At 39.6% G+C, this 19,663-nt stretch overlaps 1 protein-coding gene across 2 annotated transcripts in view; it reads right to left on the bottom strand.

Moving 5' to 3' along the window:
• Positions 1-858: 858 nt before the first annotated feature.
• Positions 859-19,663, bottom strand: part of GALNT12 (polypeptide N-acetylgalactosaminyltransferase 12) — a 48,535-nt gene continuing 29,730 nt past the window's right edge. The window contains exons 7-11 of one of the 2 annotated variants that reach the window (XR_011683988.1): positions 19,343-19,474; positions 12,421-12,534; positions 6,175-6,330; positions 2,337-3,807; positions 859-1,975 (exon numbers count right to left, since the gene is read on the bottom strand). Coding sequence is in view for 1 of the 2 variants with exons in the window: in XM_071455598.1 (XP_071311699.1) it covers positions 3,670-3,807; positions 6,175-6,330; positions 12,421-12,534; positions 19,343-19,474 (540 nt within the window). In the remaining variant the exon portion in view is untranslated. Of the gene's footprint in view, positions 1,976-2,052; positions 3,808-6,174; positions 6,331-12,420; positions 12,535-19,342; positions 19,475-19,663 lie in introns of those variants that run through there. The other variant, XM_071455598.1, reaches the window with a different exon arrangement.

Genomic DNA, 19,663 nt, shown 5'->3' with positions numbered 1-19,663 from the left:
ACCCTTGCAAATCCTGGAGCCATGCAATTCCTGTCAGTGCTGACTGGGACTGGTCTAATCAGGCTTTGTCTATTCATAAAAATCTCAGTGAACAGTGGATTAAAAAAGCCCCAAAATGGTAATCTAGGCACAGTAATTTTAGTACTGCATGTGCATGCATAAATGTTTTTCCTCTACAAATGAGAAATGTAGGAATACTGCAGTGCTGTAATTTGAACTCAGCCATTGCTGTTGCGCCTCAACAGAACAGGGGGGAGCTCTCCTATCCATCTTTTCCCTCCCTCCCGAGGGCTTTCACACCTACCTCAGCTAACTTCGTGGACCAAAGTTCCATATTTGTTACAAGAGCATACAGCATTCTCAAACACTGCCAAAAAACCCTGCACATTTGCAAGGGCATACACACAACTGCATGATCCTAACCCTACAGTCTCTCCAGACACCTTGATTGCTGTCTTTCTATCAGGGTATCAGGACAAAGCTCAGCTAACTTCGAGTTAATCTCTGATCTAAAGGCCTTAAGAAAGGCAAATTAATTTAAAAGAGCATCAGATTTTAAATTAGCAAGCAGTATCACTGTGTAGGTGCCCATGTTTTCATAAATAGGAAATAGGAGCACAATCTCATCAGTCCTGATATTACCAACCAACATGAATTTCCCCTTGCAGTGCATCTTACCACTTCCTATAAATATAACAAAAATTGAACACACTTTTGAGTCTCTGTTTTCAGCAGAGCCAGCAAGAAATACTATTTCCAATTCATGTTGACTGATGCATATACGATGATGACTGTTGTTCCCAGGTGTTTGTGCAAGCTCTATCAATCCCCCAACATAATGGTTCAGACAAGGCCACATACACAGAGGTTTTAGTGGTTTATTTCTTAGAAGGAAGGTTCATGTACTGTCTTCTGTTGAAGTGAAAATCCAGTAAGTTTTAGCCCATGTTGAAGACCCATAATTTTTAAATGAAAGTAAATTGGTGAGTGAGCAAATGAAAAAAAAGTCAAAATCATTACCTGATAATTTCAAATAAATATGATAATTAGGTACCTGACTGTAGTCTGGATGGCTTTCTTAAAAAATACATAAATACATTAATAGAAAGACTAAGAAATAAGCATTAATTTGTGACTGAAATCCTCCAGTTCTTCCATTTCTATGAGACATCCAGCCCCATTTCTGCTCAGGAGAAGTCCAAAGCCCACAGTCCATTCCTCAGCAGGTAACCCTGACCTCCTGCAAAAGGAAGTCTGGAGATGTTAAAGGAAGTCTGAAGATGTGCTTCATGACTCAGATGCTTGATGGAGTCCTTCACCCTCCAAACCTGAAGCCAGGCATTAATTCTTCTCAACTCCAGTGAGTTGAGAAGAAGAAAAGGCTGTCAAGGAATAAAAAATGGTAAGTGGAGGGACTAGAAGGCCAACACAGAGGGAGCAAGCTGGTGGCATTGCTAATGTTCGGTGTTTGCTTTTGAACTCAAGTGTGTTTGTCTAGCAAATATGCAAGCCAGGCTGGCAGGTTTGCTGGCATATGTGAAAACATCTTAGCTGCAGGAAGCCAAAAACATCAATACTTCCCTCTAAACAAGGGAAAAGTGAAAAGATGTATAGGAAATAATTTCCACTTACTAAGTTTCACTTTCATACCACCATCTGATGATGAAATCTTGAAATCCCAAGAGTAAGAAAACCTCACTGAGAATGGAGGTCAGTGAGAGCTTTGGCTGTGATTCTAGTAGCTGGGCTTCTATCAGCTACTAACATTGTTCAATCAGCAGTCAAGAAGGCAAAGCAGAAATTAATAAAAATCCTTGCTGTTCTCCCATGCAGCCACTCACTTTTGATTTGTGGCTCCAAAAGTATAAACCACTGCTGCTACCAGGTGAACAGAAGCACTACTGACTTCAGGAAACAGAACTTGAGGCACCATAAAATGAAGTTGTCTTCTCCCAAGTGCTGTAGGGATCTGGGCCTAAGAGATCAGCAAAATGATGAAATGAAAACCACTGACCACAAAAAAAAAAAAGCAGTGGATAAGACATTTCCCACTCTACTGAATCGCAAAATATTTTATTAATTCTAACATCAGTTTCATCAGTCTAGCCTACAGAGACAAAATTTCAAAGGTGCTCACAAAAACCTTGTATCTACATGGGTAAGAAAGACCTTGGAAGAACATGTATACATGTATCTCCTAAAAGCAGAAACCCTCCCCCCACACCCCAATCATATAAATAGGTATGCCAAAATGGCATGAGCTTATGGGAATTCAAAGGAAAGGCTGTACATTTTTTATAGAAAACATGAACAAAAGCAAATAACAAAACACATACCAAACTAATCAAAACAGATGCCCAGAGTTCTGGGGGTGGGGGGGAAAGGTTGACATTTTTTCATCCTTCTACACATAAGCATTCCTTCATCTGACAGGGAAAGAGACTCTTCTTATGAGCTGAAACCCTTCTAATCAACATGGTAATGCTGATGGTCGATGGCCAGACATACTCCTTGTCTGACTGGGCAAGGCAAATCCCACACACCAGGGCACAAACCATCCTGTACTGCTGCAGATTACACCCCCTGTTTTCAACAGGACCACATGCAGGGTCAACTCATCTAAAAGGAGGCTCCCAGACAAAATGCAAGTTATACCTCAAAGACAATAATTTTTGTATTAATATTAGCTGAATTTCACAGAAATCAGTTGCAAAACTGTTTTAAAAATATAATCGTTTTTCCATTAATCATTTAAACACTTAAATGTAAAGACTCATTTTCTCTAACTGTAATTTTCAAATTTTTACAAGAGAATTGTTGATAGGTCTTATCTTGAAAGTTTTATGCACATTGAAAATCCACATAACGTTAAAGTTGGTTGTGGACACGGTTGGTTCTAGGACACGGCCACATCAGCTGGGCCCATATGAATCTAAATAGGTTTTCCCAAAGCATCACCTTTAAATATTGCTGCCTTCTACCTTTAAGAAAGATGAGAAAATCCCCATTTTACTCCCAAACCATCTTAAGCATGATTAGAAACTTTTCAAGTGCCATGAACATCTAAAATTGTCAGATAAGTTAAGGTATAGTATTGTCAAGCATGTGCAATTTGTATGCAACTAGATTGTTATTTGTGCAAAATCATGCAGTCATAATCTGCCTTTGTGTAAATCCACACTGTCTTCAGTGAGGGCTTTCTGGTAGTCACTTAGAGCAGAATATAGCCTACATTTACCTTCTTGGTATTTAAAAGACAAGAACAATTATTAACTACTATCTGTAAAAAACCCAACTTGAGAATGTTTTAGTAGAAAAATAAACATTTTAAGTTATTGGCAGATTAACATTAGTGCAATTTTTTTGACTGCCTTACTTCCACACAGTAGATTAAAAAAATGTCACTTATGAAAAGAACCTAAGACACTTCAGAAGCAGATATGTAGCTGCCAAATAAAAAGGAGCAGATTCGGTGGCACTTTATGAAGCTCTCAATACTTAGTGCCTTCTAAAGCTCCAGGAAACGAGATCCAAGGCTTGTCAACTAATTACAGTTCTTTCCATACAAAAATATATCACTTATGAGCTTTTCAAAAGGCTGACTAACTGCTGACTAGAAAAAGCGTTTTTTTTTTTTTGTATTCAGCTATATACTAGACAACATCTGGATCAACTTCTTTCTTTGAAGAACCATTTTTGATAGTCCGAGTTGGTACAAGGTCGTAACAATGGTGCTGGGTTCCCATTGTAAGCGTTTGCCTCGGCTTGTAAGCACATCTGGGTTTGTGGGTGAAACAAGGTACCATCCTACAAAAGACAGAAATAAAGTCAGCTTTTCAGGTCTCAAAAATTGCAGACATAACACTGTGTTGTAAAGTAACAGGAATAATTCGCAACAAATAAATATCCCACATACCCTTCCAATGGGGTTGTGCAGTAAAGCCTAACTTGAGGACGTCTGAAACTTTATCAAAAGATCCTGCTTTTAAACTTACATAAACTGAAATCAACATTGCTTTAGAGTAACTCATGAAGTGGCCTCTCAGCCTGTAAAAGATGTGCTAACATTTGCTTTCATTGCCTTTTGTAACTGGACCAGAATATGGCAGAAAAGAACTAAGCCAAGCACAAGCATTACTCCCAAATGTATCAATTTATTGCACATCTTGTAAGTAAAAGGTAAATATTGCTCATTAAACATAAATGTTGGAAATATTTTAGCAAAAAAATTTCCTGTCTCTTCATAGGGTATATTTTTGATGGAAAAAATGGAAAAAGTAAAAATATCTAAGTGTGCCCCTTTCCTGCAGATGTGTGTGGAGTTCACTTGCTTTGCTGAAAGGAAAGCTGCCTCAGAAGTGTAAGGTCTGACAGGTCTCCACAGTCAAATTCCCTAAAGAACACATTTTGAGATCTCAGGCCCTTTCTTTATGTTTATCTCCAGATCAAGTCTTTCCTTCCAATCCAGGAGAGCTGTCAGCTATGACAGCAAGCTGCAAAAGGGCAGCGTAGCAGCTGTGGAGGACTGCACTACTCTAAGGCCATCCTCTTGGCCTGGGTGCCACTCCTACACGCAGGCATTCCCAAGGCCCCAGGCAGCTTTGAAAGAAAAATGCCAATGCCTTGTTTCTGTCCATAGCCCTGACTCCTGTGGAAGTCTGCTCCTTCCCTCATCAAGAATGTTGCACTTAATTGCATCCTGAGCCACAGCTCCTGATGCCCAGCAGCGTGTGCTTGCTCACAGACTTGCTGACAGATTCAGCTCCAGAATTACTTTCTTGCTTCCATCACAATAATTCAAATTTTAGAGTGGATTAATCAGTATCCATCTCACTCATTTTTGACTCAGTGTCCGCAAGAACTCAATTCTTGCCAAGCTGCTGGGAAGGCTGTTCAAATCTTTGATTATGCTCCATCCATAAGGACAGCTGTCTGACACTACTATGCACAAAGCAAAAGAAATGTGGTGCTGACACCTCACCCATCACTCGCCTTGAAAGGTGGAGACTGGTGCTTTTGATTTAGTGCAGCAGCAGAAAAGGAATTGGAGCAGCGCAGTACATTCAAATCACACACACACAAAGTGATCATGAGAAAGAACATTTAAAGTAATTCCTAAAGTCTCAGATGATGAAATTAATGGTTAGGGTTACAGTGGAAACAGATGCATTCCATAATTTTTTTCAATTTTTTCATTTTCTCAATTTGAAAAGTTCAGTTGTCTTGATTACTTCTTGAAGTGACTGAAGATCCTTCAATATACGTCGTCTTAGGGATTCATGCAAGATGACTGAGCAATTTTGTTAAAAGATGACATTAAAAATGAAACATAATTTATAAAGTCAACCTTTTAAACATTTTTATTTAGTAATATCACTATGAGCTTCAGTCTGGACTAGATTTAGGGAACAGACAGTAACTTCCATCTTATTTTTTTAGAGTTTACACTGCTACCTATCACTGCTGGTAGTATCGAAGTGTGACATTTGTCAGCCATGGAGCCTGTAGGGATTCAATGCATTATGCAGACACATTATGTAAATATACCATTTTGATATATTATGTGACCTTTTCCATTAGCCAAATAACAACACTCCAGAACCTGACCAAGGCCATCATTTTTCATCCAGCTTATTTTCTCTCAGGCATCCAGGGGCTTCTTTATGGATTCAAAACTACTAAACACAAACTTTTCTAATAGCATGTAGAGGCAGCTGCTTAAAAACAGGAAAGAACACAAAGTAATGGTGATGTGTGAAGTATTGGGGAAAAATGGTAATATAAATATTGGGAAATAAGTCAGTGAAAAGAGAGAAGTAGGCCAGCCATATGACTGGCTGGGGAAGGGTTATATTGAAGCACCTCAATCTCAGGAGAAGACAGTAGGGGCGACATGACAGAGAGAATGTTCCCAACCTCCTTGATGTTAACAAGGGTGCTTTCTGCTTTCCTTCCTCTAATCTTCCTGTTCTTTATGACAGGAATACTCTTTGCCCACTACCCTGTTTCTGTGTTCAGATGTTAAAAGCCAAGATAGCCCATTTCTCCCAGAGACCTGTGCCAGTGTTGTAGCACGATGTGTATGCAGTAAGATAAAAATTTTAAAAATTCAACAATTCTCCTTCCACCCACTCACAAAAAAGAGCAAACCCAAACCCAAGCAGGCACACTTACCTCTCTGAAAATAAACTTCTGGTTTTCAGGAACACTGTGGGCATTTTCTTGACACAAGTACATCGTCAAGTAGTCAGTCCCTGAATCAACAGCTGCACAGACTTCCGGCTGTCGTGTGTTGTAACGTATTTCATTGTGGGATGTGTACTCAAAAAACTACAAACCCAAGAGAAGAAACAAAGGACAGCAGTCATTTCATATGTACACAGAGAGTGTTTAGAAAGAAGCATGTACTAAGAGGCTATAATTAGGTTCATGAATAAAAGTTGCTGCTGTGAAGGGAAATTTTGCCAGAAATATTCAAGAGTCCTTAACTTCTACTGCTTACTATTTTACAGAAAATCAATCTCATCACAGCACTGCTTTATTCTTGTAGCACTTAAATGTCCTGGAAAACAGGCATTCCAGCATTAAAGAATTTCCAAAATTCAACTGCAATATTTAACTTTCACATTCTAGGCCCCCCTTAAAAATTGGACGGAAAACAGTTTCTGACCTGACATTATGCCTTCTTAATTCAGTCATCACAAAGTAATATTACTTTTAACTAAGGAGTTGCTCACTGCATAGTTAAAATGCAGTTTGGTCCAGGTTCATTTCCAGTACTAGGGATGCATGATGATAAGCATTTTGTTCTATAAAGTTTTAAGATATTATTTGAAGCAAAACAGGTACAGCTGCTTTTAAACATGAAAAAACTTCCTTAAAGACAATTTACTGTCTTTACTTGTTGCACGATATTCTACAGAAATGTTATGAACATGCTCTGAAACTCCTGGCTTCTGTAGCAGTTATGGTTGAAGACTTCCTTAAAATTTTATACTTATCATGAACATTTGCCAACTTTTGGACTTTATTAAAGAGTGGCAGAGTTGGAGAGTTGTTTGTATTTAGCAAGCTTATAAAAAATTTAGATGACTATAGTGCACGGATGTGTGTTTAGATCTGATTTAAATTATACTCAATAAAGTAGAGGAGAGTTGTATAAACATCAGAAAATTGCTTATTACCCATAGTACAGCTGCATTAGCAGAGACCAATAAAAGGATGAGGGAGAGAAGGAATCCTCTTTTGTTTTATTTCCCTTCTGGAGACTGTAAGGCTTTGTGAAGGGGGCTGTACTAATTCAGAAATGTACATACTTGAACTTACCACAAAGACATCCTTAACAACCACCAGGGCTAATAACCTTGATGAGGAGTTGGAAGTGGAGTTTCAGTATAAACAGGACTGTGCTATTACAAAATCTTCAGCCGTCCATTTCCAAGTGTAAAAACTCTGATCTGGACTAAACTGATTATAGTTGTTTCATGAAATCTGCCCCTCCTATTATCACAATCAGGAATTTCTCTGTCAAGGTGGCTGTCACACCCATACACTGACCAATGCTGCGCACTGCATCACCCTGTGGAGTCTCATGAGTGTTTCTGAGAAAGCAACATCAGGTTTGAAGTCTCCCTGCTGACATAAGACCCCAGAGACCATGATTTTCCCTTGAAACCTATTACTAAGATCTGTTCCTACAATGTAGGTTGCACTATTTTTACATTTTCCATATGCAAAAAACAAAAAATCTCATCAACAAAAGTAAATTGTGTGAATATTGGTCCTGTTATTATTATTTACCCTAACAGGCAGCAGCTACTCCCTGGCCTTTAGGCTTTATTCCCAGGTTCAGTACCTGGGATTGACACATGGAAAACCCGCTACTTTGGGCACGACAGTGAGCTACAGAGACATGCATTTTAATCCTATGGCTTGTGAATAAAGAAAAAGCCTCAGTTCTGCTCAGTTGTGTGTGGATGGACACTTTTTACAGCTGCCACTTTCAGAAAGCCATATTTAGAGCCTTGCTCGTTAGGGGATGTATTAGATATAATAACTCTTTAGCAATTTGTATTATAAGTGAAAGCTTGCAAGCTGCTGACTGTACCAGATGTGCCAAGAATAAATGGAGCAGCTTCTAGATCAGAGCACTTCTTACTACTGATATCTTTCCTGAATGGTCTCTCAAGGACTTGCACCAGATTCCAAAGAAGAGCAAGTAAAATGGTTAATTTCTGGATAGCTTTAAGGAATGGGGTTATAGTACTAACAACCAAGCACTCCTGCCTTGTTGTCCAATGAACATAATCAGTTTATTACCCTACACTTCAAACTGAATAAATACTTCAGGCTTTGGGCTTTTCCAAGCTCTAGTAATACAGGAAATAAATATCTTCCTCCTCAAAAGGTAAAGCATTTTTTAGTTCTCTTTTCTTCCATTCTGTCAGCAGAAAGGAGGCATTTTCAAACTGATCCATGGCCCAGTAACTAGTAGCCTTACTGCATTTCTTTCCTTCTGAGAATCAGTAGAATCCCTTAAGTGCTATTGGCAAACTTGATGAGGCCTTTTACCCGGTGTGTCTGGCTTCTGGACAATCTACAGGATATGTCTCAGTTGCATCAGTGTCTCTCTGGTACTGGGGCCAGCAGCAGATTTTGGCTACCTCACTGGACCCTGAAACACACTCTCATCCTTCTCTGTGCCTGGCTACTGTTGTTTTGTATGCAGGGAAAAGTTTGCATTTGATGGGTAGAACCAGCAGAGAGGTTACCAGGTCTGATACTCTTTTTTGCTGAAAACCCAAGGGCTTTGCTAACTTCTTTGTTTGCCTCTCACTGTTAATGTCAAATGTATCAGCTCCAAATGGGAATTCTGGGAAGAACACTGTCAGTCATTGTGTTCCCATCCTCTTATCACATCAGGCTGATTTCTTGCCATCATACAGTGGTTCCCTCTGTACTGCTTCCCAGCCATACCCAGAAGGGCAAAGGGCTTTAACTGGTGTTGAGTTTCAAAGCCTTTCATTCTCCTCTGTGGGGCACATACTCCCACAACATAAGCAGCCTGAGGTACAAGCAATCAGTAGCCAGTGTTCTGTGTATTTCCTTCCTCTCTTCCATATACACTCAGCTCTTAACACTGCAGTGTTATCCTCACTTTCATGTGATAAGGATAATGCTAATTTAAAAAAAACCCTCCAGTTAGTTTTCTTACACTCACACAAGAGGAGTAAAAGAAACCCTCTCAATTAGACCGTGGATTCAAGAAGGAACAGAAACAAACTACCACGAACTTTAGTTTTCTGAGAGTGATTTTATTCACTGAGATGTAAAACAGGAGCAGGTGCTGGACCTTATAAATAACCAAGAGCACAGTGCTCTCTCCTCTTGGCACAGTGCACACAGATATTCAGAGGTCACCAAGTGGAGACTTGTTGCCAGTGAAAAGAGTTTTGAAGTTGTCCCCTACATAAACAGCCACCTGCCTGTGGTGTGGGACAGGGAATAGGAGCAAAGCTTGGAATAAGGGCTTGCTGCTAAAACTCTATTTAGATAAAGAGTGGAGTGATGAGAACAAACTCACAGAAAAAAAGGCTGGAAGAGTTTGGGATTAGGATGGTGGATTCTCTTCCAGGGGGCCAAAGAGAAGTTAAGGGCTGCCTATTGTCAGTAAACATCTCTGAGACTCTGTCGTTGTTGATACTAGAGGATGACCAAACCTTGCTACAATCATTTCATCAGCAGATAGCAATGGACATAAATGTGGAAGACTTGACTGTTTTGATTGTGACAGTGTCACCTGCCAAAGGATTCACACCACAAGGAACAGCCTGCTACCTTTTCAGGTTGTCAAGAAGGTGGTGGGATGGGAAAGAAATGAAGAGAAATGTCCTGCTGGTAGGTTTCACAGCTTTTGTGAGCCAGAAAAGGGAGCTGCAAGTCCAGCAACCCCAACTTCATTTCCCACCTCACTTGTGTTTCTACATTTTGTCTTATTTTAGTCTTCCTCTGTTCTCCCACACACAACTCTTCCTGCTGTCCACTTGTTCTCTTGCAACTATCACCCCTACTCATGCCCCCATTTGCCAGCTGGTATCTCAGCTCCCACATTCAGTCACTCTGCCCCTTTCTACTAAAAGGTTCTCCAATGACTCTGCTTGGTTTACTCCCTGTCCTACTCTTCCCTGTGTCACACATGCCCTGCTCATCACCTGTTGCTCAACCTCTGTCACAAACTACCACTGCCTTTGTCACCTTGGCCCTTTCTCCCTGGCTCCTGCCAGCCCTCCCATGCCTTTTTACCCATTTCACTAATCTTGTTTTACCCATTTCCTGTGTTTGGCCTTCCCTCCTCAGGCTCTGCAGTTCTCTTGAGTCATCTCATATTTTCCTTTATTGGTTTACATTGCAGTCAGGTGGTTTCTCCACTTTTCCTTCCTCCTCCTGCTCGGATGCCAGCAGAGGGAGCGGTTTGCACAGTTCCCAGAGTGTCGCTGCTTCCAGCCCGGCGCCTGCCACCGCAGGTACACGGATGCACCATCAGCAGAGATGGAAGAGCATTAATACCCAGAGATGTGATATCTTGCAGTAAATTCAGTTAATCTTAGTGCTAGCTAAACAAAGGATAACTGTAAAAACATGACAATTCGTCTCTGAATTGTACTTCTCTTTTGCTTTCACCTTTTATCTTATTTCTTTATTCTTTCTTGGGGAAAGAGATCAAATTTAAGCTAACTCTCTTTGCTCAGAGAAATGCAAAAAAAAAAAAAAAAGCAACCCCTCTCCTCTCTGTAATCTGCAATACAAGGAAAAATATATCTATAAATACCTTTGGCATGTTAGCATGTAATCCTCTACATTAAATGCTTCTTAATCTACAAAAGCTATCAAGTCACTTACAAGAAAGTGACTTGACTGGGTTATCTGATTATTAACTTCTCTATAGATCTATATAAGTATTCTTAACTTCCGCAAGAATTTGAACTGAGGGGGTAAACAGGGTGAGGTTTACTCCCCTGGTGTGGAGTAAACTTTCACACAGGTGACATCTGTCAGTATTGAGATCCTTTGGCTTTTATGGTACAAGATTCTCCCCCTGCCTTCGCCTGCACCTTGGCCTTAAGGACAGAAATATTATGAAACCTAAGACATAAACCAGACATGAGCTAATAAATACTAAATAATAGTTATAACACTTCAGGCAATAAACTTGCTATCAGCAACAAATCTATTTCCTCTTAAGATCTGAGGTACATTGCTTTTTCTTTCCCCTTTCTCATGTAAAGTGCAATTCATATTAGAAGCTTTCTCCCCAATACAGATTTGTTTTACACTCCTTGAGCTTTTATGTTTGTTTTTTTTTAAGTAGAGTTCAGAACGATAGAAGATACTCTGCTTAACTGTCACATCTCTGGTTTCTTTCCAGACTTTGTTTTACCTTTTTTCCTTTTTCCAAACAATCCTAACTGAATGTTTGGATTAATTTCACTAAAAAAGGACCTAAACAGTCAAGCCACCCAAGCTGTCACAGGGTTATGTACAAGAGGTCTCACAAGACCTTTGGTACTCAGAACTGATGAGACCATATCTCAAGTACTGTGTTTACTCTAATCTGGATTAGAAGCCAAAAATCAAGATAGACAGGCAAGTACATTCCCCACATCAAACATTAAGCTTCATTTCTGGAAGGTGGTCACTCAAAACTATGCAAAACCAGCCATTCTAGCCATTCACACAGTGCCCCACAACACTTTTACCATGGCATTATGCAGAGAGGCTTATAGGTATCAAAACCAACAGCTGCTGCACACTGGTTCAGTCAACATGGAGAAAGAAAACAGCATTTTCATCTTCAGAAGTTAAAAACAAGACAGCAAGAATGACAGCCTTAAAGAGAGCCCCTGGTCTCCTGGACTGTGGAGCCCAAGAAAGGAGGACGTTTCTGTAGAAGGACAGGAGAAGATGTGGTCTAAAACCTCTTGGGTAGTTAGACAAGCACCACAAAGAAGAGACATGATGACCGACCCAGGTGGAACTAGGTGAGGTTTCCAATGTTATTAAGGGCTTTAGAGGCAGGGCCAGACAAAATCTCAGAGGGGTTTTGGAGATGAGTGAACACTGGCCTACCAGCACTATAACTGCACTGATGTGCCATTAACCCCTGCTAATGAGCTCTGTGGAAAGGCATAAAAAAGGTACGCATGAGTTCCCTGGGCTGGGTAGACACATCCTCAGAATGAAGAAAATCTGACCTGAAGATACATCAAAATAAAAAGTATTTAGTGCAAGAATCAAAACTCAAACTAAGATCACCTTACTGTGGCAACAAATTCTCTCAACTCTACTGCAATGACTTTACCATACTTCCTTACATTACAACCATGAATGTTAGTCAAAATAAAAATAAAACATTATTCTTACCTGATTTTGTCCCATGCCATGGCATGGGTAGAGTATGACCCTCTGTCCAGTTACTTGATGTTCATTTGTAGGGTTATAATCAAAGCAGAAGTTTTCCATTCCTCTATTCTTCAGCTAATCAAAACAAAAGAACATTTTAAAATATTAGTCTAAAGTAAGGAACATATTCTGTAGTCACTCTACACTCATCCTGGTGGGCTCTGAGATCTATCCCAAAGCTAGTGCAAAGCAACGGGAATAGATCAAAGGGATGCAATGGTAACATCTCTCAGACTAATATGAAATAAAACTGGATCATCTTGGTTTTGAGCACTCAAGCAGCCAGACATGATGGCTTCCCCTAGGAATGACACTGTGTTCCAATGTATTTGCAAAGGAAGTGGGTAGAAACTATGAAAAAGTGTGTTGAAACCCAACAAGCCAGCAACTCATGCAGAACAAAAGAGTCTGCCATGCCTTTTTCCCCCAGGATCTACTTGTTCAATTTTCTTATGAAAAGATGACTACATACTTTTCTCAGTTTGTCAAATGGGAAATGTTAGGAGGATTTGTTCTCAAAAGGACTCCAGTACCCTCTTGAGGCAGAACAAGCAGACAGATTTTAGGATCAGAAATTTTGAAAGTGGGCAAAATATATCTTTGAAAAGAGATATTATTATGGTGTGATATTAAATGCTCTTTACTCATGTTGCTGATCTCTGACAGAAGAGTGCATAACTTCTACATAAAATTTTAAAATATTAAGTTAGCTAATTTTAAAAACAACAGGCTAGTTAACAAAGATTTGCATTTAAGTATTCAGGAGGCAAAAGTAACTGAAAATAAGGTAAACAATCACATAGCCACTGATTCCTGGTATAAGCCACATAACCAAATTTGAAAACACACAGAGCAGAATAGGTTTGGTAAACAAGAAGCTGAATGCCCCTGTTACTGAGTGTAATTATATCACAGACAAAAAGAAAAGGCAGAGTAAATCTCAGAAGAGTTAGTTCAGCAAGGTGTAATTTCACTGTTCTTCCCTAGTCATGATAATCGTATCCTGGGTTCTTAATGTGGAAAATGAGTGGACACATAGGGATTGCAGGCGGCTAGAACTAAACAAACAAGACAAACCCTGCGGGGCCTAAACCCACCACAGAGCAAACCACACAAGCTGGAAAATTAAATACTTGTGTTCTACATATGTTTGCTTTGCCAACTTCTACTTTTACTGCTACCCAACATCTTTCCACTGCCTTGTGCTCACTCCCGCATTAGACCACTGCAACCCTCCTTGAACAGCCAAAAGAAAATATTTTGTTTACTTTCCTAATGGGAGCCAAGAATTACACTTAGAAAAACAGGAAAGAGAAGTGTCTTACATAGACTATTTTTAACACTGCCATGGAACTACATAAACCAAGCAATAAGCTTCTCATGTTTCTACATTCTACATCAGGAAATATCAACCTAAAAGTCATAACCACTTAAAATGGTAATTTTATCTGTACAACTGTTGTCAGCAGCTGTCTTCAGGACCAGAGGGTCTCCCATTAGTAGGTTTAATAACCTGTGACTCTGCCTGACTGTCTACTGGCTCCAAGGGCAGCAAAGTCTTTATCCATGGTGCCCTTCCAGGCAGCCCAATGACTTCACAGTGCTCTTTGCCATCAGCCCCTGGCACATGCTCAAGTGTGAGCTCCCTTTTGGGAAGTTTTAAATAATCTGTTTGAAAATGCTGTGCACAACCAGAACTACAGTAACTCTTGTATGCATGTTACTCAATGCCCAAATACACACAGCAAAAAGATATGTAAAAGCTTACTAAACTTAAGCTTCATGTCAGATGGTTTGGAAATGAGGCTGTATTCTAGGGTGTTACCATGTATGTTCTCTCCTTTTTTTGCTTTCATGCATAAATCAAATGTCAGCTTGTGATACATGCTGACATTTTCCTACACGTACATGGTCCATGTTGTTCACCTGATTCTTTTATTTTGTCAGACATTGGTAGATATGCCCACATTTCATCAGGAAGCCCAATAGGTATTCAAGACCTAATTAGTGGGAATAGTATATTCTAAGCTATTAAATTACCTGATCTGAAATAACATAGAGAAATTTGAAAATCTGACTGCAGCACCATTTATTAAAAAAAAACCAAAAAACAAAGATACACACTTGCCCTCTGTTCCAAGGCAGAAAAAAAGTATGAGAGAATTTGTGAAATATTTTTCTCTTGCTAAATGAAAATATACAGTTTAAGTATCTTTTATGTACAAGAGTGCAAGAGCTCTATCAAAACAGAGATCACCCACTCATTTCTGAAGCTATGTTTATTCCCACATCCACCATAAACAACTCATGCAACAAGAACAAAATTTTCTCTGTGACTTACCTTAGTTCTTTTGCACAATGCTGCATTAGAGAAACAGAAGCAAGAAAAAATGTTGATCACCTTGCCATTAAAACACATTGTTCAGATCTAAAACCACGTACCCATGCAGGACTATTGGCTGTGGTTTTTTACAGCATTTGCTTCTTAGTGAAACATTGTTATTGAAACTAAAGGTGCCACTCTATGTGCCATTTAGTTACCACTGTTTGGAGGCTGAGATAGGTAATAAACACCAAGATATTCACCATAGACCTTAACCCTTACTGCTAGGAGATATTTCAATCTATTGTTTCCTAATATCTGGACACTTGCATATGACTACACAATACAGCTGGCATTCTATGAATAAGTCTTAGTTTGATAAAGTCCATTGCAAACAAGCCATCAACAAGAGATTTTTGACATTAAAGCTTCATTACATTAGTTGATAAGTACAGCCGATGGAGCCCTGCCAACCTTTCTCTACATTCACAAAATAGATCAGAATCCTCTTTATTCTGCCAGTGGCAGTGGAGCTGATCTATTAGTGATATGGACAGATGATACTGTGGGATGCAGTAAAATATGAATTTGCAGCAAGCCAGACAGCTTCACTAGTACTGATCAAACATCAGCTTTTACCTCAAAGGTAATCCAAGCAGTCACAGGAAATTATTCTACTGAGTAAATGCTATTTTCATATCACCTGTTAACTTCTTAAGGGCAATGCTGAAAAGGGCATACAAGACTGATGACTAAATCCTCTGAAGGAAGATGACACACTGCTGTTGGATTCATTGGCTCACCCCAGCAAGCCCAAATCTCCCTGGGAAGCTCAAAAACCTATAAGCATGCAGCTCAAGCAATGGTGTGTTCACTACCAAACACTTGAATTTCTTCCAAAAATTCCTTTTAAAAAGCCTCTGCCTAGCTTTCAGAGGCTTTTCAGAGCCAACCAAGTAGTGCATATTTTTCTGTGATGACCATAAGGTCTCCAGGTCTAGTCAGTCTTAATCTTGGCTACCAATTCAACCTCAAGTGGCAGCTCTACAAATTGGATTATAATGAAGTTTTAGAGATATACCTTAGAGAAGGGACCCCGATACCTCTGAGAACTTGAAGCACGAGTCATGCAATATCTTTGATTATGTAATTTAAACCACATAGCTCTGTTCTTCTGCAAATCTGTCCACATATATCATGTGCTCTTTAGATAATTTAAATAATTTTAAATTCTCTTTCATGTTGCAGCAAAACAAAATTCTTCATAGTTTTAAAGGCATAGTTTAAAATCTTCCATTTTTTTTAAGATTATACCTAAATTAAAAGAAAATTATGACTGAGCACTTGAAAATGAAGATGAAATGGTCTTGGAGAAAAATAGGGAAGGACCTGTCAAAAGAAAAATTCAAGTTTTTGATTTCCCAACTGACTCAGTCAGTAACAGATGCCTTTACTGATAGAAGGCAGAAAGAGAGACCAGATAGAAAGTCCCAGCACAAGACATCTATCAGGTTTGTTGCTTTACATTCAGCTGAAGGAAATATCAGCTAGAAACTGAGAACAAAGAAAAACTTATCATCAGAACACAGTATGGTCTCACCACCAAGTGATCAAACTTACAGAAAATTAGAGTAAAATCCTAATTTTTGTGTCACCACTGCTTTTTAAAAGCAATCTTGATGCCAAACTTAAAGCCAAATTCACTGACTGACCCTAATCTTTATCTTTGGATATGCATCTCAATGCCAGCCATTCTTAATACATACCTCAGAAGAGAGAAGAGCCCTGACTACTCCCTTGCTTTGCAGCCATGCCTTTCCACAGTCACCCACAACATGAAAAGATCACAGAGCTGCCCAGCTCCTCTATCTCCATCCAGCTGCACATTGCAGAGATGTCACCACACCAATACTGAACACACCAGCTGGCTCAGAGCTCTTCCTACACACTCCCACACCATCCCTTCCCATGGTAGTTAGGATTTGTAAGCTGACCCAGTCTCTGCTGTCCAGGTGGGCAATCTGTGCAGAGCTGGGGCTCAAGTCTTGTTACAATTTCACACCTACCTACTCGTAGGTACTCTGCATGCTCAAGGATGGCCAAATCAGAGGCTGTGCCAGAAAAAGACACATCAGTGTGCTACACAAGAGCCTAAAAGGTATTATTAGCCTTTCCAGAAGTGCTGACATATTATTTTAACCCACTGAGTATCTACCAGCATCACTTCCTCCTGCCCCCTCAAAGAAATTATTCAAGGCAGAAGGTTCATGTCCCACGAAGTTCCAAAGCTGCATGAAGCCCAAGGAGCAGCAAGAAGATATTTATCTCTTTTATAGGTGCCAGGCAGTTTGCAGGAATGCAATCATATCTCAGGCAAAAAGGTTCATAATTCTGTATGTTTAAGTAAAGTTTGAGGCAGTTAGCATTTTAGATAATCAAGGGTAGGTAGTATGGATATTTTTATCTATGTATCAAGAAAAAAAATGTAGCATAAGAAGCTGCTTGCCAGTGCACAGCACTGAATGCTGCTCATTAATTCTTGACTCCGTCTGAATAACACATGGCTGACTTATAGGTAATCTTAGAAATATTTTTAACTTCAGTTCAAAAGTAAAAAGATTTTTAAGGGAGGTAAAAATCTCCATATTCCCTCGTATATTCCTTGAACAATTAAATAACCTCACACTAAGTTGAGCTGTTATCAAAGCTGACACTTTTAAATACAGTATTTTTGTGAAGCAGAAAAGCCCTACACAGCTAAGGCGGGAGTAAAGAACAAGATCAATGATTCATTGAAGCTAGCAGATGGGACTCAATATCCACAAATCAGCTGAATCAGTAGGTGTCGTTTCTGCACTCCCAATTTCTCAGAGTACAACCATATTTCCATCACATTCTAAATTCTTCCTCCCCCCCAAAAATGGCGTATTCTCATTATGCTCACAACGAGATGACAGCATTTATGAATTGTTTTTAGAGAAATATATAGAGCACACCTAAATTACACTCTAGATACATCAAGCAGCTCTGAACAAGAGTTATTATTTCTAGGTACTGTCAACTCCTTGCCTGAAGATGACAATTAAATCATAAAAGAAACTGCACAAATCCCTTCTCTTCACTATCACTGGCACCAGTCTAACCCTTTCTCTTGGAGGGAGAAGGATGGAGGTGGAAGGATGGATAAAATTCCTGAAATGCTCCTGGAAGTTAAGTCTTTTTATACCTTACTGCTTCAACTGGCTCAGAACTTGCCAGTGGCAATCCAGAACAAAAGAGCAAAAACAGAACCACTGTTGTACCAGGATTTGTTCAAGGTACTGGATAATGGTGGGCAGCACCTTTCATGCCAGTGATCACAGGGATACCACCTCTCCTGCAAGCTCCAAGACAAATGGAGGGGGCTGGCAATTCTCTCAGAGGCTCCTAAGGGCTTTTCTGACAACTGCTGCCCTCCCTGGGGGAACTCCCACAGCTCCCCAGAGGAGGAGTTTTCCCCAGGGGAACCCACAGCATTTCCACATTAGCATCTTTTTCATTCAACAAGTTACAAAGCTATTAGGGCAGACTGTGGGGAGACTTTGTTCCTGAATGTTTTGTATGTCCACAGAGATCAGATTTTTTTCCCTTTCCTGAAGGAGATTCAGCAGAGGCTGAGTAACTTGGGGAAGGGCAGATGGCAGGAAGACAAGGGCTGGATGTGTTGCTGCAGTGTGGGAATGCAGCTTAGCTGGATTGAGTTTTTGAGTTACCAGCAAAAGTACTTTTAAGTCAATGTGGCATTTAGTAATTAGGAAGGTATTTGATACATCTTTGCCTGGTGGAAAAGTGCAGTTTTGTGTTCCTAACATGCAGCTGGTATCTGGTGATCTTTTCAGAGGAAACAGCTACTTGCTGCATCATCTCTGCCTTCATCCCTTCCAGATGAGATTATAGTAATGTAATATACACAGAGCTATAGTTTATATTTCTTTGTAAGCTGCAAAAAGCATAAAGAGCTGTCAGCTCTTAAAAGAGAAGAGGATTCTGATTGAACCTATTGCCTGAGCCTTTGTTGGTCTAAAGTGACCTCCAGATTAAAAATTAACATGTTGGTTTAATATACAGAATCCCCTATGATCTGGAAACGCTTAGCACCAGCTCTCTTTCCCATCACCAGAGCATCATAGTTTTCATCAGATAAAATGTATGAACATATGTTTCAAAGCACACTCCTTTTCTTTTCAATTCAGCAAGTAAAATAAAACACTTTACTGTTATCTTTTTGTTACACAATGTTTCGAGAAATAAAAATCTCTTTTCCTGCCTTTAACAGTCCCAAGATGTCACTTAGAAGGAGTAATCCACAGCAACATTACCTGTTCTCCTACTCTGTCACAGAACTCCTTCATAAACAGCATTCCCTTAAATATTCTGATAAATACCACATTTTAAAGCCTACCAGTTTTAACTGAATTCTACCAAATCCCAAACTGGTTTAGGCACAAAAACACCTTCACACTGACTTAGTAGGAGAGCTCAGAGAGCTGCAAGCAGGCTCCCTTCTCAGCAGCCACGTACCATTCCAAAGAAGCCTGGTCTGTCCTCGGGTACGTGAAGTTCTGGATACACGTTCTCCAAAAACCATTTGAAATCCTTACATTTCAGCTTCTCTCGTAGAAGTCTCCTTTCTGTCACATCTCCATATGGTTCCTGAAAGGGAAAAAAAAAAAAGAAAGGAAAGAAGGAAAAAAATTTTAAAAAAATCCAGAACAGATGCTCTCTTTTAAATTATCTGTATACATTATTAGGAACCGTATGCTACAGTGATGAGTAGGACTTCTAGCCAGGAAAAATCACCATGTTTGGGTGCTGGATTTGATTTCATTATCCTTACATTTG

Source organism: Agelaius tricolor, unplaced genomic scaffold (assembly GCF_023055355.1).
Source record: "Agelaius tricolor isolate 1412-34295 unplaced genomic scaffold, bAgeTri1.0.p SCAF_2, whole genome shotgun sequence".
NCBI lineage: Eukaryota > Metazoa > Chordata > Aves > Passeriformes > Icteridae > Agelaius > Agelaius tricolor.
The sequence above is the reverse complement of the archived record's forward strand: the minus strand, read 5'-3'. Positions and strand labels throughout refer to the sequence as shown.